Source organism: Panulirus ornatus, chromosome 52 (assembly GCF_036320965.1).
Source record: "Panulirus ornatus isolate Po-2019 chromosome 52, ASM3632096v1, whole genome shotgun sequence".
NCBI lineage: Eukaryota > Metazoa > Arthropoda > Malacostraca > Decapoda > Palinuridae > Panulirus > Panulirus ornatus.
The window spans coordinates 19241744-19264518 of NC_092275.1; the positions used below are offsets into that span (position 1 = coordinate 19241744).

The 22775-nt window shown below is 39.8% G+C and overlaps 1 protein-coding gene across 3 annotated transcripts in view; it reads left to right on the forward strand.

Moving 5' to 3' along the window:
• Nucleotides 1-22775, forward strand: part of LOC139765125 (uncharacterized) — a 1132594-nt gene that overhangs the window by 1083621 nt on the left and 26198 nt on the right. For all 3 annotated transcript variants that reach the window (XM_071692317.1, XM_071692316.1, XM_071692314.1), the window contains 4 exons: nucleotides 5497-5683; nucleotides 11257-11410; nucleotides 11604-11876; nucleotides 17482-17571. In XM_071692317.1, the coding sequence (XP_071548418.1) occupies nucleotides 5497-5683; nucleotides 11257-11410; nucleotides 11604-11876; nucleotides 17482-17571 (704 nt within the window). The remainder of the gene's footprint in view (nucleotides 1-5496; nucleotides 5684-11256; nucleotides 11411-11603; nucleotides 11877-17481; nucleotides 17572-22775) is intronic.

Below are 22775 nucleotides of genomic sequence, written 5' to 3' on the forward strand. Positions count from 1 at the left end.
GTAGGCTTGGATCTTATATTACTTTTAATGTGAGTATTTATGGTTGAAATGCGAGTGTGAAGAAAGCCAATATTTTTTTATTTCCGGGAATTTGCGAACGTCGATGACAAATTGTATTTTTCATTTGCCATTGCCACTCGTACCTACTCTTGTATATATATTTTATTTTTTTTAGATTGCGCTAATCCCAAGTTAGAGCTGAATTAAGGTTTATATGTGCATTTGTAGTTTTTAAACGCCCTACCTGACAACCATGTTAGGTAATGTGACCAATCAGCCCGCCTTTCATATTGACGTCCTGTACTCAGTCTCTCTTAGGTGACTGACTTCTGTCTTGAGCTGTTCACTCTGCTTTTGTCTAGTCATTACACACTAGACGGAGTGTATTGTAGTGTGTATTTACCCTATGGTTTATTTGAAGTGTTTTATTGTTTTTTTTTGTGCAGGAAGAGAGCAAGGTCTTAAAATGAACTATGCCGTTTTCCAAGTTATATATATATATATAAATATATATATATATATATATATATATATATATATATATATATTTTTTTTTTTTCTTTTTTTTTTCCATACCATTCGCCATTTCCCGCGTTAGCGAGGTAGCGTTAAGATCAGAGGACTGAGCCTTTGAGGGAATATCCTCACCTGGCCCCCTCCACTGCAAGTCGCGAGATTAATTCGAAAAAAAGGACTTGGCAAGTTTTCTCTCTACAGTTTTAAGTAGCTCTCCAGGAGAGAGACTAGTATTTATAAGTGTAAATCTATATTTTTCCCTGTGTATGGTAGTGTGTATCAAGCTTCTTCATTATGGCCAGTACAGTGCTAAAGTTGTAGCCCAGAGATTTTGATGTTCTCTGGCATGTCTGATATTTAAGCGTAGGGTAACGTTGTAGTCCTACTTACGCAGTGCGTCTTGCTGTTCACAGTATAACCATGTCACAATAGATTTCTTAAGCCATTATAATAGCTTTATGAAATCTGTATCCATCTTTTTTTTTTTCAATGATTGTTTGATAGTGCTCAGATGGCTACAGGTCCACATCTCATTAGAAAGCGGGGTGAGGTAATGAACTATATATAACTAACAGTGGATAAGAAATGTGCTGGTTTGAAGACACTTTTCACCCTCCCCCCCCCGTAACATGATCTCTTTGTACTGGTTAACAAGAAGTGGTTCTTGTTAGTGTATATCGGAGACACGAACCAAGTCGCTATTGTGGCTGCACGTCGTGTCGCTATTGGCTCTCGTGATCCCCGACTTGCCTCTCTATTTAGGACATATTTTTCGCTCCTTGATATTTCTTGGTATTTGATACCCAGAATCATACATTTGCCTCATAATGTGAAGTAATTAATTCGACAGAATTATGACGGGGAAAACCACAAAAGTGCGCTCTGGAGGAGTTTGTCAGCTTTTATATACACTTTGTTCTCATAAACTCCACAGCTTAATATCATTAACCAGCTTGCGTCACACCTGTTTTTTTCCCCTTCACATCGTTTCTTCATTGTGGCCAAACCTGGTCTTACCGACTTGCCTCGTTTTTTACCAAGGTGGCCGGCCATTAAACCCTGCTGCCTCCATTTGAAAAGATCACGTAATCTATAAAGATGGAATGATTTTTGTCAACCAACATTGATATATTTCTGTGTCTGATAACAATCCAGTAAAATTCAGAGTCCAGGAAAGCGTGCAAGATGGCAACAATGGCAGTGGGCAGCACTCGTAAGGCTTGAGGATTACACACATGCCTAATGCACGCGCTGGCTGTATTCTTGCGGGTACCTGCACCTCCCGGTGGTTTCTCTTCTCACCAGAACAACATTCCTTTGCAACTTTGCAGTATTATAATCTGGAAGTGTTGCACTCCGGATCCCATAATTTTCCCTTTCTATCAAAAGTCCCTTTTTTCAGTATAGATTCTTAATTTTTACTAGATGTTGCCTTGAATTTGCTCTCGTTCAGTATTGTTAAAGCCAGTCGGCCCCTCTCAGTTATGTATTACACCGTCTGATCCACTGAGGAACCTATTATTTGTAAGTAGGTCTTTACCTGTCCCTTCTTTCGTGTGCGGGGCTATGGCAATTGAACTTGACCTGTGGCTTCGCTCTGGTACGTCGGATACAGTTTTTGTGTTCCTTTGTTCGTCCCACGTCAACAAAATCCGTTTGCCTCCTGTAGGTACGGTAAACAATTTGCTATCGCATGCTTACGATTTGGGCTCGTATGTTTAATGTAATTTCTTTTATTGTTTGTACGTTCAAATGAAGGCAAATTTGACTTTCACTAGTATGTAGTTTATTTATTATTATTATTGGTACCAATTCGACGCATTGGATACAGTGTCAGTTCCTGAGGCGCTCTCGCAAGATTCGTGTTATTGGCTTCCTGCATTGGTAGTCGTAACCTAACTTTATTACATTGTGCCCCAATTTTATTACTGCACTTAATTGGGTTGAAGTTCATCATCCATGTACCAGACAATTGCTGGATCCTTCCCTTTGTCTTAAGTGGTTACGGTCCTGCATATTCTCCACCAAAGTTTGCAATATCATAGATATTTACTCAAGTATCGAGTTTGGCCAACACGTTTCACAGAGACCAGGAACAACTGCGTCCCAGACAGAGTTAGTTGTTTTTACTCTGTTTAGAAAGGCTTCTCTGTTATTGTTTAGTTTCTGCCACCCTCTGTGATATATTGTGCACCCCGCGTTATCCTGTAAGCGGTAAACGCGAGAAAATTACGGAGGCCACAGTGTTATGTCAAACCCCAGTGGGCTGATAGTACTAAAATGTTAAATATTGCAAATTTGGGTCACTTCATTAATGCTTATGGTAGACTTCTAGGTGCGGAAAGTGGATAAAATGATAAAAGCTCTGGGTACTCTACCATCACCAGTAAGGTGTTTTACCTCTCGTGCAGGACTTGTTACGGCCCACCTCTAAAAGGCCGAGTTTTCTCTGTAACTGACATACTGCTCACGTGTTTCCATAAGCCTGACGCTTTACGCTCTTTATGATTAACGTTTCTAAAGCAGGTAAAGTTCCGGTAGTACCTGTAGACTAGTACCATCTAATATTAGCAACATCTATTAGTCCACTAGCTTTGTTACTTTCTCCATACACATGTTTTACTTCAAACATTCCGTTGACTTTTTTGTGTAAGTGCTTTCAGTTCTTTAACGTAAACATAATTTCGGATCCACCGACGAAATTCCTTCCCTTTCGCGCTTATTTTTCGAGCAAACGTCTTCAGGATCATGTAAAACGTCTTTTGGCATTCCAGAAGAGCGCAGTGTTCCTATTATGTCTATCATCCATGTTTGACCTCATGAAAGTCTTAAAGATTCGTAATACAAGATTATTGAACCCATGTTGCTTCAGGTAGGGGATTCTCTGGTACAATTGCTCTTCCATTTTCTTCCTGGGTATTTTTACCAGTAGTGTGCAGACCGTGTATGTCTTACAGAGCATTTTCCCCGTTGTTTTTTGGAAATAAGGACGGCATTTTTTGTTCATATCACTTCCTCTGGCATTTTAATGTTTTCATAGCTTACCGTGATCTCTAAATGCGAGCGGTTGAGAGGATAAAGGATAATCCTTTTTTATGGAATGAACATCATAAAGGTTAATGTAGGTGTGAGTGTGAGGGTTGCGGTGCTTCAGACTGCAAATAAGGTTGACAACTCCGGCCATTAGTCGTCAGATTTTTTACACGCCGTAAACGTAATTTGTTTCCTTAGCACTTTTTTTCGTACTCAGCATTTTTCCTGTGGTATATTGCATTGGATATGGATGAATGTAACTGAGTGGATATGATTGAATTATACATAGTTATACATCTATTGATTGGTCGAGGAAGACTACATGCGTAGGGCTTCCTCTCGTGTGACCTTGGAGTTTATTATATTTACTCAGGTATTTCAAAAAAAAAAAAAAGATTCTCTACAGATATTTGCATTATGTTGAGGTGATAAATCTGAATGAAGATAGAAAAGAGACTATATTTACTTTATCACGTAAGTGCTTTCAGGAACAGAATGTAGATCTTTAACTACTTGTTTATGAATATGAAAAGCTTGTATCTAAATTATGTGAGGTTCAGAGCTTAAGGAGTTTTTGCAGGTGGTTGCGAAGCTTGGGGTTTCTGATAACGAAGTAAAGTACATTTCTTTCAGGCAGGGTCAGTTGAAGCACGAGTGTATAATGTAGCGTTGTTGTACACTGCTTCATGTGAAATGTGCCCCGTAACCTTAACTTTGTGTGTTCTGTTTGGAGTAGGAATAGTAAAACTCAGTCGTCTTTACCAAGTCAGTGAGGCTAAGGCGGGAAGAAATGAATAGTTTTTGACGAAAAAATTAATATATATATATACTATCCACGGGGATAGGGGAGAAAGAATACTTCCCACGTATTCCCTGCGCGTCGTAGAAGGCAACTAAAAGGGAAGGGAGCTGGGGGCTGGAAATCCTCCCCTCTCGTTTTTTTTTTTTTTTTTATTATTTCTCCAAAAGAAGCAACAGAGAAGGGGGCCAGGTGAGGATATTCCCTCAAAGCCCAGTCCTCTGTTCTTAGCGCTACCTCGCTAACGCGGGAAATGGCGAATAGTATGAAAGAAAAAGAATATATATATATATATATATATATATATATATATATATATATATATATATATATATATATATATATATATATATTCCCGACTGAAGGTATGTTAGCGTTTTATAGACTCGACAAGAGATTTATGTGTTGTATTTTGATTAGATTTTCGAGTAATCTATTGAGGTTAAGTATTGAATATTTGACTAATACTCATTACTGAATCAAATTTGGAACACTCGGATCGTTATGTGGTACTCCCAATCTAAGCCATCGTAAATAGCCAGTAGAAGGATTGTGTCCAACACAAGGAGAAGAACATTGCCTTGACATTTTGTGTTAACTTGCTGCAAACTTTCTAGTAAGACTAACGGGGTAAAAAGTATGGATGAATAGTCATGTAAACATTTTGATACTGGAACAAGTCCTCGAGATATTACAATTCTCCAGATAGTATTTCTACAGAAACCTCTTAAACAGCCTACGAAATTTTATTAGTTCTGTTGACAGCAGTACTTTTGAGTGTTCCTCAACATACACAGAGAGATCTTATTTTTTGCGTTCGTCATCTGTGTAGATTTCACATAAATAAGTGGCAGGTACCGACTTTATACTTATATTTTAATTATTCGTTGAATGTGCGAGTATATTTATTCACTCCAGCCGTAAGAAGATAACATTTATAATGTATTAGATTCATTATGATGGGTTCACTGTCTTCGTGGATGGCGCCGTTACTTGAAAGTGAATATCACTAGAGCAGCATGCAAAACTTAGTTATGATTAAGAGTATTATTAAGTTTATGGATGAATAGTAGCTTGTATCAAGTGTGACGCATGTGATTACCCGTATTTCTCTAGCAAGACAGTAATATCTCACTTTCTTTCCGCAGCACCCGGACCAGAGCACAAGACGGCAGCTCACTATATGGAGGGAGTGTTTAACTTGGAGCTCCGGAAAGACTTCATCTCCAGCACTCACGCCCATCACCCAGACCTGAGCCGCCTCCGCTCACGCAAGAACACAGACCCCACTGCCCAGCCTATTACTAACGGGGAATCATCCAACGGCTTAGAAACGTGAGTTGGGGTGTTTTACTAGCGTAAGGTTTGATTAGCATACTTGAGGGTTCAGAAAGTGGGATTATGAGGTGAGAGGAAAATTGGATAATATGAATCCATGGTAAAAAAAAAATGGTAACATACGTATCACAATGTTATCCATATGTTCTTTGTTACTGCACTACAATTTTGTGTCAGTGTATGTGTCATAGGTAATATTGGGAATGTGAAGTGGTAAGTAGCATTTTCAGTTTGCATGGCCAGTAATCATTATTGCTGTTGAAATGCTGAAGCTCTTGTACGATCAGATATTTTCAAGGAACGTATTCGTGAACCGGGAGAGGATAGTGGTCAGAGACCTAAGTATTGGAGGGGTGACGCATCACCTCACTCCGAGGCTTCACTGCCACTAGGTAGCCTTAACGTGAAATATTTATATTAACTTCAATAGACAAGATTTGTGGTTTTGATCATTGTTTATACGGTTAACGTATTCAAGATTTCCTTATACTGTTCGTATTAATGTACTTGCTATTGGCCTGAATGGATAAAAATGGGCAGTTTATATTGCCAACCAGCAGCGCTTAGCTGCGGTGGTATGTGGACATACAGCTGTTACACCTGTGCTCACTGGTGCCACGTTTAATATAACATTCAGTATTGTTACTATTTATTCTCAGCTTTTATCACTATTTAATGATTATATTAGCTGTGAAAGCTCTTGTGAAGTACGAATGAATCCTTATTTGACCTGGGATATGTAAATTTACTCAATCAAAGGTGCGAAATTTATGGTTAGGCATATCAATATTGTCCTCTCTGTGGCGACGAGAACGTTGGGTCCATTTTATCAATAGTTTTCACGTATAACCAGTGCATTCCAGTAGTTTCTTGTTTAGACGTGTCCTACCACGAAAGTTCACAGTTACTCCCTACCACGTGAACCGGCTCTCGTTTAACTTCCTTTTGTCTACTTAGTCGACAACTTTACCGGTTCACTTGGAATGAATGCTCCAAGTTCAGCTCTAAAACTGAACGGAACTTCCAACATTTGAATTACATAGTCTAAGTGATGCATTTGGTCTTTGTTAACTTGATAATGCAAATATATGAGCATATCTTTCGCCTAAAATTTATGGGCAGTGCACATCAACTTAGATATATCAGTTATGATCAACCATGAGAGGAAAGATGTTGGTGATAGTGATGTTGAGACTGGTGAAGGAATTGACAGAGAGCACATATACCAGTCAGCAGCACGGTGTGCAGAGTAGTAAGGGGAATGGATTACAAGCCGTCTCGGCGGAACCCTATTCAAATACCGTTGATGCATACGTGCTTGTTGACACAATGTAAGTTGTAGAAATGGATAATACAAAAGTGTGTGTGTGTATATATATATATATATATATATATATATATATATATATATATATATATATATATATATATATAATAATAATAATAATAATAATAATAATAATAATAACGATCGCCGTTTCCCGCGTCAGTGAGGTAGCGCCAGGAACAGACGAAGAATAGCCTATCCACTCATACACATTTATTCATAAACGCTTATATATATATATATATATATATATATATATATATATATATATATATATATATATATATATATATATACATATTTCAAACTATTCGCTATTTCCCGCGTTAGCAAGGTAGCGTTAAGAACAGAGGACTGGGCCTCTGAGGGAATATCCTCACCTGGCCCCCTTCTCTGTTCCATCTTTTGGAAAATTAAAAAAAAAAAAAAGGGGAGGATTTCCAGCCCCCCGCATATAACATATGCAGACGTACATATATACACATGTACATACGCATACTTGCTTGCCTTCATCCAATCCTGGCGTTATATAATTGTAGTCCCTCATACTTGAACGCTGTTTTCTCGCGATATCGAGGTAGCGCCGGCAACAGAAGAAAGGCTGCATCCGCATACATCCATTATCTAGCTGTCACAAGCAGGGCCTCTGGGAGGGGGGGTGCAGGGGGTACTTCGTTCCCGGGCGCAGGGGTCCAAAAGGGGGCCTGGGAATTTCCTGAGATCTCAGAAAGTGCAGAAAACCAACATACCACCCCTCTCTCATCTTCCATGCCCTCTTTGGCCATACAGTTCATGGCATAAAACCGTAGTGGATAAAATCAGATGGTTAATGGAGAGTCCTTCAAAGTGCTAACTCCTTCTCATCACTTAATCTACTTGAGACCACTTCCCATTTTACCCACTTCACTAATATTCCTATTTGTTTCCTTGTTTTTTACATTTTAACTCTTTCCAAAACATGTATACTTCATAAACTTTACTGATACACACTCACCTTGACTTAATTGCCCTCTTTTTCAACCCCTGCACATTCCACTTAACCTCCTGACACTTTTTCTTACACATCCTTCAATTATTTGCACTCTTCCCTTGTAAGTACAGTCCAAACATCTCCCTTTTCTTTTTCACATGCAGCTTTACTGCTTCATTCCACCACTCACTACCCTTTATGATCTACCCACCTCCCACTTTTTGCATGCCAGATGTGTCTCTTGCACATATCAGCACTGTTTCCTTAAATGCCTCCCATTCCTCACCCACTCAGTTTGTTGCATTTACTCTCAGCTTTTGCTAGTCTACACTCAGTCTCTCCTGGTGGTTCTTCACACAGGTTTCCAAACTCACTTACTTTCAGCATTTTCCTAACTGCTATTGTTTTCGCCTTCCCTAAAACCTCTACAAATCATCATTCTTGCCTTCACAAGTTAGTGATCAAACATTCCACCAGCAGCCTCTATCATCACATTTACATCCAGTCTCTCTTTTACACACCTATCAGTTAATGTGTAATCCAATAATGCCTGCTGTCTTTGTTTCTTAATCACATCTATGTACTTGTGTATGTCCCTCTTTTGAAACTAGATATTCACAATCATCAGCCATTTTTCACCACAATTACGCAAGTTATCCACCATTTCCATTCACAGTTCTGAATACACCCTGCCCCCCAATTATGCCCTCAAGTGCACACCTTTCACCTTTGCATTCACATCACCCGTCAGTCCATCACTAATACCTGGTATCTTGCATCAAAACTGCTGAGGCACTTACTCACCTGCACCAAAGACATTTGCCTCATGATCTTTCTTCTCATGGCTGAGTGCATAAGCGCTAATAATTACCCCTTTCACCATTCACTTTCATTTTTACCGACATCAGTGTAGAATTCACTTCCTTACATTCACACACTCCTACAATTCCTGCTTCAGTAGTGTTGCTTCTTCCTTAGCTCTTGTCCTCTCACTAACCCGATGTTACTCTGAAGACATTTCCAAACCATTCAGCCCATTTATACTTGATGTTTGTTTCACTCAGAGCCAGAACATCCATGTTTCTTTCCTCAAACACTACCTATCTTTTCTCTTCTCAGTTACATGGACACACACTTAGACACCCACTGTCTGAGCCTTCGAAGAGAATGAGCACCCCCTACTTAATTCCTTCTGTTCCATCTTTAGAAATTGAAGTATCAAAAGAGGAGGGTTTTCAACCCCCCACTCCCACCCCCGTTTGTTTCATATGACATGCAAGGAATATGGGGTTAGAATTCTTTTTTCCCTACCCTTGGGATAACACACATCCATGGTTTACTGCAGGTGCTTCACATGCTCAGGTTCAGTCCAAGAACAGCTCATCGATCCATATTTAACACATGGATCCAATTCTCTCCTTTCTGTGCATGTCTTTCACCCTCCTGTATTCGCAGGCCCCAATCATTCAAAATATTTTTCACCCCATCCTTCCATCTCCAGTTTGGTCTCCCTGTTTTCATTGTTTCCTCCACTTTTGATACTTATATCTTCTTTGTCAACCTTTCCTCACCACACACATTGTTGATTGGTTGGTAAGATATTCAGTGTATGTATGGATCATGGTGTGCCTTAGGACTGGCAGAATGTATGCATAGTGCCATTGTACAAAGGCAAAGGGGATAAAGATGATTTTACAAATTACATTGGCATAAGGTTGCTAAGTATACCTGGAAAATTTTATGGGAGGGTATTGGTAGGAGCTGTGTGGTTTCAGAAGTGGTAGAGGATGTTTGGATCAGGTGTTTACTTTGAAGAATGTATGTGAGAAATACTTCGAAAAACAGATGGATTTGTATGTGGCACTTATGGATCTGGAGAAGGCATATGATAGGGTTGATAGAGATACTTTGTGAAGGTTCTTGAGAATATATGATATGGGAGGTAAGGTGCTAGAAGCAGTGAGGTTTTTATCAAGGATGGAAAGCATGTGTATGAGTAGGAAGAGAGGAGAGTTATTAGTTTCCAGTGAAGGTTGGTCTGCAGCAGGAGTGTGTGATGTCACCATTGTTATTTAATTTGTTTATGTATTGGGTGGATAGGGAGGAAAATGCAAGAGTCTTGGAGAGAGGTGTGAGTATGGAGTCTGTTGAGGATGAAAGTGAGTCAGTTGGTCTTCGCTGACGATGCAGCACTGGTGGCTGATTTGAGTGAGAAACCGCAGAACTTGGTGACTGAGTTTGGAAATGTGTGTGAAAGGAGAAAGTTAAGAGTGAATGTAAATAAGAGCAAGGTTATTAGGTTCAGCAGGGTTGAGGAACAAGTTAGTTGGTATGTATGTTTGAATGGAGAAAAATTGGAGGAAGTGAAGTGTTTTAGATATCTGGAAGTGGACTTGGCAGTGAATGGAGGCAGCAGTGAGTCATAGGGTGGAGGAGGGGAAAGGTTCTGGGAGCTATGAAATATGGAATGTATGGAAAGAGAGAATGTTACCTTGGAGAGCAAAAATGGGTATGTTTGAAGGAATAGCAGTTCCAACAATACCATATAATTCTGAGACATGGACTTTATAGATAGGGTTATATGGAAGAGGGTGGATGTGTTGGAAATGAAATGTTTGAGGACAGTATGTGATGTGAGATGGTTTGATCGAGTAAGTAGTGAAAGGGTAAGAGAGATGTGTGGTAATAAAAAGAGTGTGATTGAGAGAGCAGAGGAGGGTGTGATGAAATGGTGTGGACATACAGAGTGAGTGAGTAAGTGAGGAAAGGTTGACAGAGACGATATATGTGTCAGAGGTGAAGGGAACAAGGAGAAGCAGGACACCAAATTGGGATGGGGGACAGATGGAATGAGAGAGATTTTGAGCAATTGGGACCTGAACATGCTGGAGGGTGAAAGGTGTGCGCAGAATAGAGTAAATTGGAATGATTTGGTATGCTGGGGTTGACATGAAACATCTGGGGTAAACCACAGAATGGTCTATAGGGCCTTAGAGTAAAAAATCCTCACCTGATCCCTTTTCTGTTCCTTCTTTTGGAAAAGTTAAAGCTGGAGGGGAGGATTTCCAGCCCTTGCTCCCACCCCTTTTACTTGCCTTCTGCAACATGTATATATATGATGGTTAGGTCAGTTAGACCTCAGGTCACCTGTGCCTGCACCTTTATGGGTCTTTAATGATAATTTTGTAATTGCTACATTCGTGTTGTGTTAAAAGACTTATCACTGAAAGACATGTACAAAAGTGAAGTGTAAATTCTATTTATTACTTGCAGATCCAGTGATAAGTCACCACTACCAGCCGATTCTGCGTATTTCACAACTTCTGAGAGCAAGGCCAAGATGTTAACACGGCTGCGGGGTAGTAACAATAATCTGCATGATGGCATTACGCCCCTCACCGATCAGCAGCAACTCCACAAGAAGAAGGTATGTAACATGTATTGTGTTTGATGTGTAATTTTAAGCCAGTTTTCTGAATTAAGATAGTGTTTACCTTTAGGCATTATTTTTTTCCAACAAAGTATAGAAGATAATGATCATGACTTTTTTTATGGTGTACTTATGTTATCAGTAATGATTTAGTGACAGTGTATGTAAATAATGTTTTCATCAATAATAGGAGGAGCTGGTAGCAAGCATTGGGAGAAAGCTTGAAATCTTACGAGCTGAACAAGAAGCTATCAAAGAAGAAATGCGTCTCAATCATGAGTTAGGAGTAGAGGTGACTTCTAGGGTGGAGGCCAAAGCCAGGCTAGCGGAGGCTGAGAAGTACAAGCTGCATGTGGAAGAGATTGATAAAATCACTTCTTTGCTTCTGGGTTTGTCTGGCAGGCTTGCACGGGCTGAGAATGCCCTTCTGATGATGGTCGATGATGCTGATCCAGAGGAGAAGGTGTGTACATACATGTAATGGGTTGATCATTTATTGCTTTGTTATTTTCTCACTAGTATAATCTCTAAGAATGAAGTGCTTGCTTCATTAAAGTAGGAATAACAAGATTAAGTTTTTATAAATGTTTTATCTCTGACATTATATTCCTATAGGTGTAAATAACTGATTTTATTTCATATCCACTTAAGTATGGACAACTGACGGAATTTGATATCCATACAGTATATGATTTTACCTGTTTTTATGTTTACACTGAGTGGATAGTAAGAGTGAAACTCCTTATAATTGATGAAATTTGTTGGATATCTAAATGAAGAAACTGTTAGAAAATTACCATTTGTTCTGACATCCCATATGGGAGGGTGAGGGCATGTACAGGGCATCAGATTGGGGAAGAGCAGTGTGGTTTCAGAAGTGGTAGAGGATGTGTGGATCAGGTGTTTGCCTTGAAGAATGCATGTGAGAAATACTTAGAAAAGCAAATGGATTTGTTTGTAGTATTTACGGATCTTGAGAAGGCATATGATAGATTAGATAGAGATGCTCAGTGGAAGGTATTAAGAATATATGGTGTGGGAGGAAAGTTGTTAGAAGCAGTGAAAAGTTTTTATCGAGGATGTAAGGCATGTTTACGTGTAGGAAGAGAGGAAAGTGATTGGTTCTCAGTGAATGTTGCTTTGCAGCAGGGGTGTGTGGTTGTTTAATTTGTTTATGGATGGTGTTGTTAGGGAGGTGAAAGCAAGAGTTTTGGAAAGAGGGGCAAGTATGCAGTCTGTTGTGGATGAGAGAGCTTGGGAAGTGAGTCAGTTGTTGTTCGCTTATGATACAGCGCTGGTGGCTGATTCGTGTAAGAATCTGCAGAAGCTGGTGACTGAGTTTGGTAAAGTGTGTGAAAGAAGAAAGCTGAGAGTAAATGTGAATGGGAGCAAGGTTATTAGGTACAGTAGGGTTGAGGGACAAGTCAGTTAGGAGGTGAGTTTGAATGGAGAAAAGCTAGAGGAAGTGAAGTGTTTTAGGTATCTGGGAGTGGATTTGGCAGCGGATGGAACCATGGAAACGGAAGTGAATCATAGGGTGGAGGAGGGGGGCGAAAGTTCTGGGAGCGTTGAAGAATGTGTGGAAGCCGAGAACATTATCTCGGAAAGCAAAAATGGGTATGTTTGAAGGAATAGTGGTTCCAACAATGTTGTATGGTTGTGATGCGTGGGCTATAGGTAGAGTTGTGCGGAGGAGGGTGGATGTGCTGGAAATTAGATGTTTGAGGACAATATGTGGTGTGAGGTGGTTTGATCGAGTAAGTAATAATAGGGTAAGAGAGATGTGTAGTAATAGAAAGAGTGTAGTTGAGAGAGAAGAGGGTGTTTTGAAATGGTTTGGTTACATGGAGAGAATGAGTGAGGAAAGATTGTCCAAGAGGATATATGTGTCAGAGGTGGAGGGGACGAAGAGAGGTGGGAGACTAAATTGGAGGTGGAAAGATGGAGTGAAAAAGATTTTGAGTGATCAGGGCCTGAACTTGCAGAAGGGTGAAAGACGTTCAAGGAATAGAGTGAATTGGAACAATGTGGTATACTGGGGTCTATGTGTTGTCAGTGGATTGAACCAGGGCATGTGAAGCGTCTGGGGTAAACCATGGAAAGTTCTGTGGTGCCTGGATGTGGAAAGGGAGCTGTGGTTTCGGTGCATTATTGCACGACAGCTAGAGACTGAGTGTGAATGGATGTGGCCTTTGTTGTCTTTTCCTAGCACTACCTCGTGCACATGCGTGGGGATGGGACTGTTATTTCATGTGTGGCGGGGTGGCGATGGGAATGAATAGAGGCAGACAGTATGAATTATATACATGTGTATATATGTATATGTCTGTGTGTGTATATATATGTATTCATTGAGATGTATGGGTATGAATATTTGCGTGTGTGGACGTATGTATATACATGTGTATGTGGGTGGGTTGGGCATTTGTGCTACCTTGCTAAAGTGGGAGACAGCGACAAAGTGAAATGAATAAATAAATAATATGTTCTGACATACTTTTTGTGCTTACTTAGTTCATAGTATGATTTTCCTCATCATGAATTGGAGCCTACCAGAAACACTGTACTAGGGTTGCCCTCTGGCAGTGGCTTATTAAGGGTGAGGCACTAAAGGCTAAGAAGCAGCACTGGAGTTGACCAGCTTTTTCCATGGCCATTCCCTTGAGGGAGTTTCTGAAGGAAATGGGTGTCAGAGATATAAGTAGATAGATATGTATACAGTTACATAGGTAGAACCGCAATTTTTATAGATTCTAGGATGAATGATCCCACTTGTACATTAAAAGATGGCTAATCCAAAATATTCTGTTTTCTGAGCTCTAGATACATATTATTTTGAGAATCAGTGAAGTTACATTGCTAAATGATATCCTGTTTAATCTGCTTTTAGTTAAATATAGTTTGATTCCCCAACCAGTTTTGTTGCAGATATCTGAAAACAAAAGAACTGGTGAAACAACTAATGTTTTCACATATTAATGTTAATTTTGTCGTAACTTTTTGCATATTCTTTTGTTTGAAACACACTGTAAGATTCTTAGCAATTCTTGAAGAAATTTACCCATATATTTATTGATCACATGTGTAACAGTTGCCTTACATATAGAAAGAATATAACATAAGAGAATGCTCCGTAGATAAAGTAAATTTCAGTATAGAAAAGAATTAAGGGTCTAAATGTCAAAAGATGGGGATATGCCTCATATGAGTCTTTTACTGTATTTTTCACATCGTCTGATTACATTCACATACTTTTACCCTTGTGCCCTTTTAACATCTAACTAAATTTTTTTTACTATTTTCAGTCATCTTAATTTGTATCATCATTACTTCATTCCCAGTTTTTTTTTTACTGTGGATTAGGTACATTTTTTTTTCTTGATTGCCATTTCTTGCAATAGTGAGGTAGTACCCAGAACAGACAAAGAAAGGCTACATTCGTTCATGTCCATTCTGTTGCTGTTGTGTGTAATTCACTGAAACCACAGGTCCCCACAGGCCTTTCCATGGTTTATCTTGGATGCTTTACATGCTCTGTTTCAGTCCATTGACAGCATATTGACCCCAATATAGCATATTGTTCCAATTCACTTCATCCCATGTGCACCTTTCACCCTACTGCATGCTCAGGTACATTCATCCTCTAGAACTTACCCATACACATACTCAACCAATGCCAAATGTGTTAAAGTAAAACATGAACTTCCATACTTTTAAGTGTTTTTTAATTTTTCACTTTATATGCTAAATTATTTCACGATGTAAGACCATTGTCTCGGTAATACCACCTTCACAGAAAATGCTTTTATTGTTATCACTTTTATATGTATTTTCTTGGTCCTTCCCAAATCCATTTTTTCCCCACTGTTTCAGTCAGTTTGGTTGATTACTTCTCTCAGTTTTTACATATGTATATCTTGTGGAGATATGTGAAAGAGTGTAAGGAAGCAAGACTCCACTTATGTGTAGTGCTTTATGTACCTGGTAGCAAGGGGAGTGAGGAAATGTTTTAGGAGGAGCCTCAGCAAATATGATGTGAGCAATTGAGTAATAGTAAGGGTTGATTTGAGTACAAGAGTGGTTCATTTGACAGTTGATGGTATAATTGAGGGTATGGGCTATCCATTGTGAATGTTAATGATGAGCATCTTGTGGAATTGTGTGCTGAAAGAGGACTGGTAATTGAGAATGCCTGATTGAAAAAGTGGGTCATACACTTTGTGAATGAATGGGCTAGATGGTGTACAGGCATTAATGGATTATGTTCTAAATGAAAGGCATGCCAAAGAAAGACTTTTGCAAACAACTGATTCACCTCCTATGCTCATGTTTGCTAGCTAACTGTAGACCTGCCTCTCTCTCTCTGAGATCCTTGCAGTTCCTTCCCTTGTCACTAAGTCAATGAACAGATTAAAGGGCTGTGGAGACTCAACACATCTTCAAACCAGACCCACCTTCACTGGAAACCATTCCCTCTTGTTGCACACATACTCCACTGTCCAGGTAAATTTTTTTTTTGTATGAAGTAATTTTCAGTTTACCAAATACATTTGCAGCACCTTCCACAAGGCATCTTGTGATCCATAAATGCTACATACAAATCTCTCATTCTCCAAGTGTGTCTTACAGAAGTTCTTCAAAGCAAATACCAGCTCCACATACCATTTCCCTCCTCCATAAAGTAGCATCAGTGACAGACAAATTTACCTGCCTCACTTGCACACATCCTTATATATTTATTCATAATGTTCACCATTTCCATGTTTGTGAGGTAGCAGTAGAAACAGTTGAAGATATGGCCTCATTTGCTCTGATCTATTCTGTAGCTGTCATGTATAATGGCTGCAACCAGTGCAACCTATCTATTGTCAAGCCTGACCAACCTCTGGATCCATGAATGCTTCATATCCCTTGGTTCAGTCCATTTACAGCAGTGGACACTTCACATCCCCAAACCTTCAAAGCCTCTTTCACTTTTTCCTTATACCTCCTCCTTGGTTTCTTCCTTTTTCTTGTTCCCTCAACTTCTCACATGTATATCCTTCTAATCATCCTTTCCTAACTCGTCATCTTTATAAGTCCAAACTGTTTCAGTACACCCTCTTCATCTTTCTTGTACAATTCTCTTATCACCAAACATTTCTTATCCTATCATTTCTTGTTCGAATTGTCCTCAAAGTTTTCATCTCCAACACATCCTCTCTACATATTTGTTTAAGACCCATGCCTCACATCCAGTAGCACTGACAGGACCACTGTACCATGACATATCTATCTTTGCCTTTTAAGATGGTGACTTCTCTTTCCACATGTACCTCAACATGTGTGAGACCTTTGCCCTCACAACCAGCTGATGGCTCACTTTGGCTCTCATTGTTCCATGCACTGCCATAACCACTCCTAGGTACTAAAAACACTCCTTTTCCTCCAAGTTACCTTCACTCAAACTCACACTTTAAATAATTTTCTTTCCTCTCCTACACCTAATACCCAGCTTTTGTTGCACCTGCTCTCGACTTTCTTCTTTCACTCATTATCCCAAATTCAGACAAGCTTCTGCAGTTTCTCACATGAATCTGCTACTGGCTGTGTTGTCAGTAAATAGCTAATTCACCTCTCTGGCCCTCCCACATTTACCTTCTTCACCCATGGTGACATCATACACCCCTGCTGCACACCAACCGTCACTTGGAACCATTCACTTCTCTCTTCTGACTTGTACACATGCCTTACACCCATGATAAAAAGTTTTCACTGCTTCTTGCTGCTTTCCTCCCACACTGTATATCCATAAGACTTTCCACAAGGGATCTCTGTCAACCCTCTCATATGGTTCTCCAGATACATAACTGCATAAATACCACTTACAGATCCATCTGTTTCTCCAAGTATTTTTCACTTTCATTTATATAGCAAATATATACATATATTTGTGGTTCCTAGCATTTTCTATATTTTTCTGATCTAAAATAGCCAAACCCATTATATTTATTTTGTTTTCACGAATATGATTTCTAGATATTCATGTTGCATTTCTAGTTTCCTTCCTAATAAAGTTTGTTTTACAGCGTATTCTTGAGAGCAAACGTGACAAGCTGAGTGAGCAGCTGGAAGAGGCTAAAAAGCTCAAAGAGAACATTGACCGTAGAGCTGTACAAGTAAGTGCTCCTGTCTTTTTTAGGTGTTTGTTTGGAAATTTTGGTTCGATGTATTAGAACGAAGAAGTTCAGTATATAATACTTGAAATTATAGGAGCTTTTCAATTAGGTTTGAGAGTAAGTTGCTTTACTTGTATGTTGACATGATGTGGCTTTGAATTCAGAGCTAGAGTTGTATACAGAACATTGTGGAAGTAGTAATTGTAGTGTCTATAAACAGGATTAACCTTTAAAACTCTAGATGAGTATTAGATGAGTGTTCAACATGTTATCTGTAGGTGTTATGTAATAGCCCTTAATTGTTGATATGATTCTGTTATAAAAAAAAAAAAAGACTGAAATAATTTTCCATAGCTCACTGCAAGTATTAAGTACTACTATTTATTGAAATCTATCTTTTATAGACATCCGCCTGATATGGAAGATTATAGGTTAGCATAAAAGATACTGAATGATTTTGGTATATTTGGGCTTAAATCAGAAGTTGTGATGATAAGGAACTGAGGTGATGGAGTAATTTCTCACCACCACACCTTTCTTCTACACTTTATTCCTAACACAAAAGGGAACCTGTTACTCAGTAAACTTGGCTAACACAGGTATCTAGTAGAAGCACATACTGATACTTTGAAAAGGGAGTGGGCTTAGTACTTTCTTCTAGATTGTGAGAATGACACACGTTTCCATTACATGTGCCACTGTTAGTGGCACCTGACACTTTTCAGAGTGAATGTTAGGGTCCTACCATGTATCAATCTCAGTTGAATCAATCTTGTGCAGCATTTGAAGATTCTCTGACGTGTACCAGAAAACAATGTTACCTGCAAACGGTAACAAATTACATAATTTTACTCAGTACTGTTATTTACTTGTTTTCAGTGTTGTATTGGTTTATTTACATTTATTTACAGGTTTTTGATGTGTTCTTGTGAGACATACTTTTTAAATTTACAGTCTCTTACTGTATTGCTTTTTAATAAGAAGTATTATATATTATTGATATTAGTATTATCCCCGAGGATGGGGGAGAAAGAATACTTCCCATGCATTCTTCACGTGTTGTAGAAGGCAGCAAAAGGGGACAGGAGTGGAGGGCTAGAAACCCTGCCTTCCTTGTATTTTAACTTTCTAAAAGGGGAAACAGAAGAAGGAGTCACGTGGGGAGTGCTCATCCTCCTTGAAGGCTCAGATTGGGGTGTCTGAATGTGTATGGATGTAACCAAGATGAGAAAAAAGGGGAGATAGGTAGTATGTTTGAGGAAAGGAACCTGAATGTTTTGGCTCTGAGTGAAATGAAGCTCAAGCGTAAAGGGGAAGAGTGGTTTGGGAATGTTTTGGGAGTAGACTCAGGGGTTGGTGAGAGGACAAGAGCAAGGGAAGGAGTAGCACTGCTCCTGAAACAGAGAGTGGTGGGAATGTGTGAGAGTGTAAGAAAGTAAACTCTAGAATGATATGGGTAAAACGGAAAGTGGATGGAGAGAAATGGATGATTATTGGTGCATATGCACCTGGGCATGAGAAGAAAGATCATGAGAGCAAGTGTTTTGGGAGCAGCTGAATGAGTGTGTTAGTAGTTTTGATGTACGAGACCAGGTTATAGTGAGGGGTGATTTAAATGCAAAGGTGAGTAATGTGGCATTTGAGAGAATAATTGGTGTACATGGGGTGTTCAGTGTTGTAAATGGAAATGGTGAAGAGTTTGTAGATTTGTGTGCTGAAAAAGGACTGGTGGTTGGGAATACCTGGTTTAAAAAGAGAGATATACATAAGTATACTTATGTAAGTAGGAGAGATAGACAGAGAGCATTATTGTATTATGTGTTAAGTAATAGGCACGCGAAAGAGAGACTTTTGGATGTTAATGTGCTGAGACGCACAACTGGAGGGATGTCTGGTCATTATCTTGTGGAGGCGAAGATGAAGATTTTTAGAGGTTTTCAGAAAAGAAGAGAAAATGTTGGGGTGAAGGGGGTGGTGAGAGTAAGTGAGCTTGGGAAGGAGACTTGTGTGAGGAAGTACCAGGACAGACTGAGTTTAGAACGAGAAAAGGTGAGAGCAAAGGACGTAAGGGGAGTGGGGGAGGAATGGGATGTATTTAGGGAAGCATTGATGGCATGGGCAAAAGATGCTTGTGGCATGAGAAGCGTAGGAGGTGGGCAGATTAGAAAGGGTAGTGAGTGGTGGGATGAAGAAGTAAGATTATTAGTGAAAGATAAGAGAGAGGCATTTGGACTAGTTTTGCAGGGATATAGTACAAATGACTTGGGAGATGTATAAAAGAAAGAGACAGGAGGTCAAGAGAAAGGTGCAAGAGGTGAAAAAGAGGGCAAATGAGAGTTGGGGTGTGAGAGTATCATTAAATTTTAGGGAGAATAGAAAGATTTGCGGAAGATGAAAGCTGGCAAGGCAGCGGGTTTGGATGGTATTGCAGTGGAATTTATTAAAAAAGGGGTGACTGTATTGTTGACTGGTTGGTAGGGTTATTTAATGTATGTATGAATCATGGTGAGGTGCCTGAGGATTGGCGGAATGCGTGCATAGTGCCATTGTACAAAGGCAAAGGGGATAAAAGTGAGTGCTCAAATTACAGAGGTATAAGTTTGTTGAGTATTCCTGGGAAATTATATCGGAGGGGATTGATTGAGAGGGTGAAGGCATGTACAGAGCATCAGATTGGGGAAGAGCAGTGTGGTATCAGAAGTGGTAGAGGATGTGTGGATCAGGTGTTTGCTTTGAAGAATGTATGTGAGAAATACTTAGAAAAGCAAATGGATTTATGTGTAGCATTTATGGATCTGGAGAAGGCATATGATAGAGTTGATAGAGATGCTCTGTGGAAGGTATTAAGAATATATGGTGTGGGGGGGCAAGTTGTTAGAAGCAGTGAAAAGTTTTTATTGAGGATGAAAGGCATGTGCACGTGTAGGAAGAGAGGAAAGTGATTGGTTCTCAGTGAATGTAGGTTTGCGGCAGGGGTGTGTGATGTCTCCATGGTTGTTTAATTTGTTTATGGATGGGGTTGTTAGGGAGGTGAATGCAAGAGTTTTGGAAAGGGGCAAGTACGTAGTCTGTTGTGGATTCTCATCCACAACAGACTACGTTGTTCTTTGCTGATGATACAGCGCTGGTGGGTGATTTGTGTGAGAAACTGCAGAAGCTGGTGACTGAGTTTGGTAAAGTGTGTGAAAGAAGAAAGCTGAGAGTAAATGTGAATAAGATCAAGATTGTTAGGTACAATAGGGTTGAGGGACAAGTCAATTGGGAGATAAGTTTGAATGGAGAAAAACTGGAGGAAGTGAAGTGTTTTAGATATCTGGGAGTGAATTTGGCAGTGGATGGAACCATGGAAGCAGAAGTGAGTAGTCACAGGGTGGGGAGGGGTGAAGATTCTGGGAGTGTTGAAAAATATGTGGAAGGCGAAAACATTATTTCGGAAAGCAAAAGGGTATGTTTGAAGGAATAGTGGTTCCAACTATGTTATATGGTTGTGAAGCGTGGGCTATAGATAGAGTTGTGCAGAGGAGGGTAGATTTGTCGGAAATGAGATGTTTGAGGACAATATTTGGTGTGAGGTAGTTTGATCGTGTAAGTAATGAAAGGGTAAGAGAGATGTGTGGTAATATAAAGAGTGTGGTTAAGAGTGCAGAAGAGGGTGTTTTGAAATGGTTTGGTCACATGGAGAGAATGAGAGGAAAGATTGACCAAGAGGATATATGTGTCGGAGGTGGAGGGAACGAGGAGAAGTGGGAGACCAAATTGGAGGTGGAAAGATGGAGTGAAAAAGATTTTGTGTGATTGGGGCCTGAACATGCAGGAGGGGGAAAGGAGGGCAAGGAATAGAGTGAATTGGATCGATGTGGTATACCGGGGTTGACGTGCTGTCAATGGATTGAAATAGGGCATGTGAAGCATCTGGGGTAAACCATGGAAAGCTGTGTAGGTATGTATATTTGCGTGTGTGGACATATGTATATACATGTGTATGAGGGTGGGTTGGGCCATTTCTTTCGTCTGTTTCCTTGCGCTACCTCACAAACGTGGGAGACAGCGACAAAGCAAAAATATATATATATATATATATATATATATGTATATATATATATATATATATATATATATATATATATATATATATATATATATATATATATATATATATTTATTTTTATTTTGCTTTGTCGCTGTCTCCCGCATTTGCGAGGTAGCGCAAGGAAACAGATGAAAGAAATGGCCCAACCCACCCCCATACACAATGTATATACATACACGTCCACACACGCAAATATACATACCTATACATCTCAATGTACACATATATATACACACACAGACACATACATATATACCCATGCACACAATTCACACTGTCTGCCTTTATTCATTCCCATTGCCACCTCGCCACACATGGAATACCATCCCCCTCCCCCCTCATGTGTGCGAGCTAGCACTAGGAAAAGACAACGAAAACCCCATTCGTTCACACTCAGTCTTTAGCTGTCATGCAATAATGCCCGAAAGCACAGCTCCCTTTCCACATCCAGGCCCCACACAACTTTCCATGGTTTACCCCAGATGCTTCACATGCCCTGATTCAATCCACTGACAGCACGTCAACCCCGGTATACCACATCGATCCAATTCACTCTATTCCTTGCCCTCCTTTCACCCTCCTGCATGTTCAGGCCCCGATCACATAAAATCTTTTTCACTCCATCTTTCCACCTCCAATTTGGTCTCCCACATCTCCTCGTTCCCTCCACCTCCGACACATATATCCTCTTGGTCAATCTTTCCTCACTCATTCTCTCTATGTGCCCAAACCATTTCAAAACACCCTCTTCTGCTCTCTCAACCATGCTCTTTTTATTTCCACACATCTCTCTTACCCTTACATTACTTACTCGATCAAACCACCTCACACCACACATTGTCCTCAAACATCTCATTTCCAGCACATCCACCCTCCTGCACACAACTCTATCCATAGCCCACGCCTCTCAACCATACAACATTGTTGGAACCACTATTCTTTCAAACATACCCATTTTTCCTTTCCGAGATAATGTTCTCGACTTCCACACACTCTTCAAGGCTCCCAGGATTTTCACCCACTCCCCCACCCTATGATTCACTTCCGCTTCCATGGTTCCATCCGCTGCCAGATCCACTCCCAGATATCTAAAACACTTTACTTCCTCCAGTTT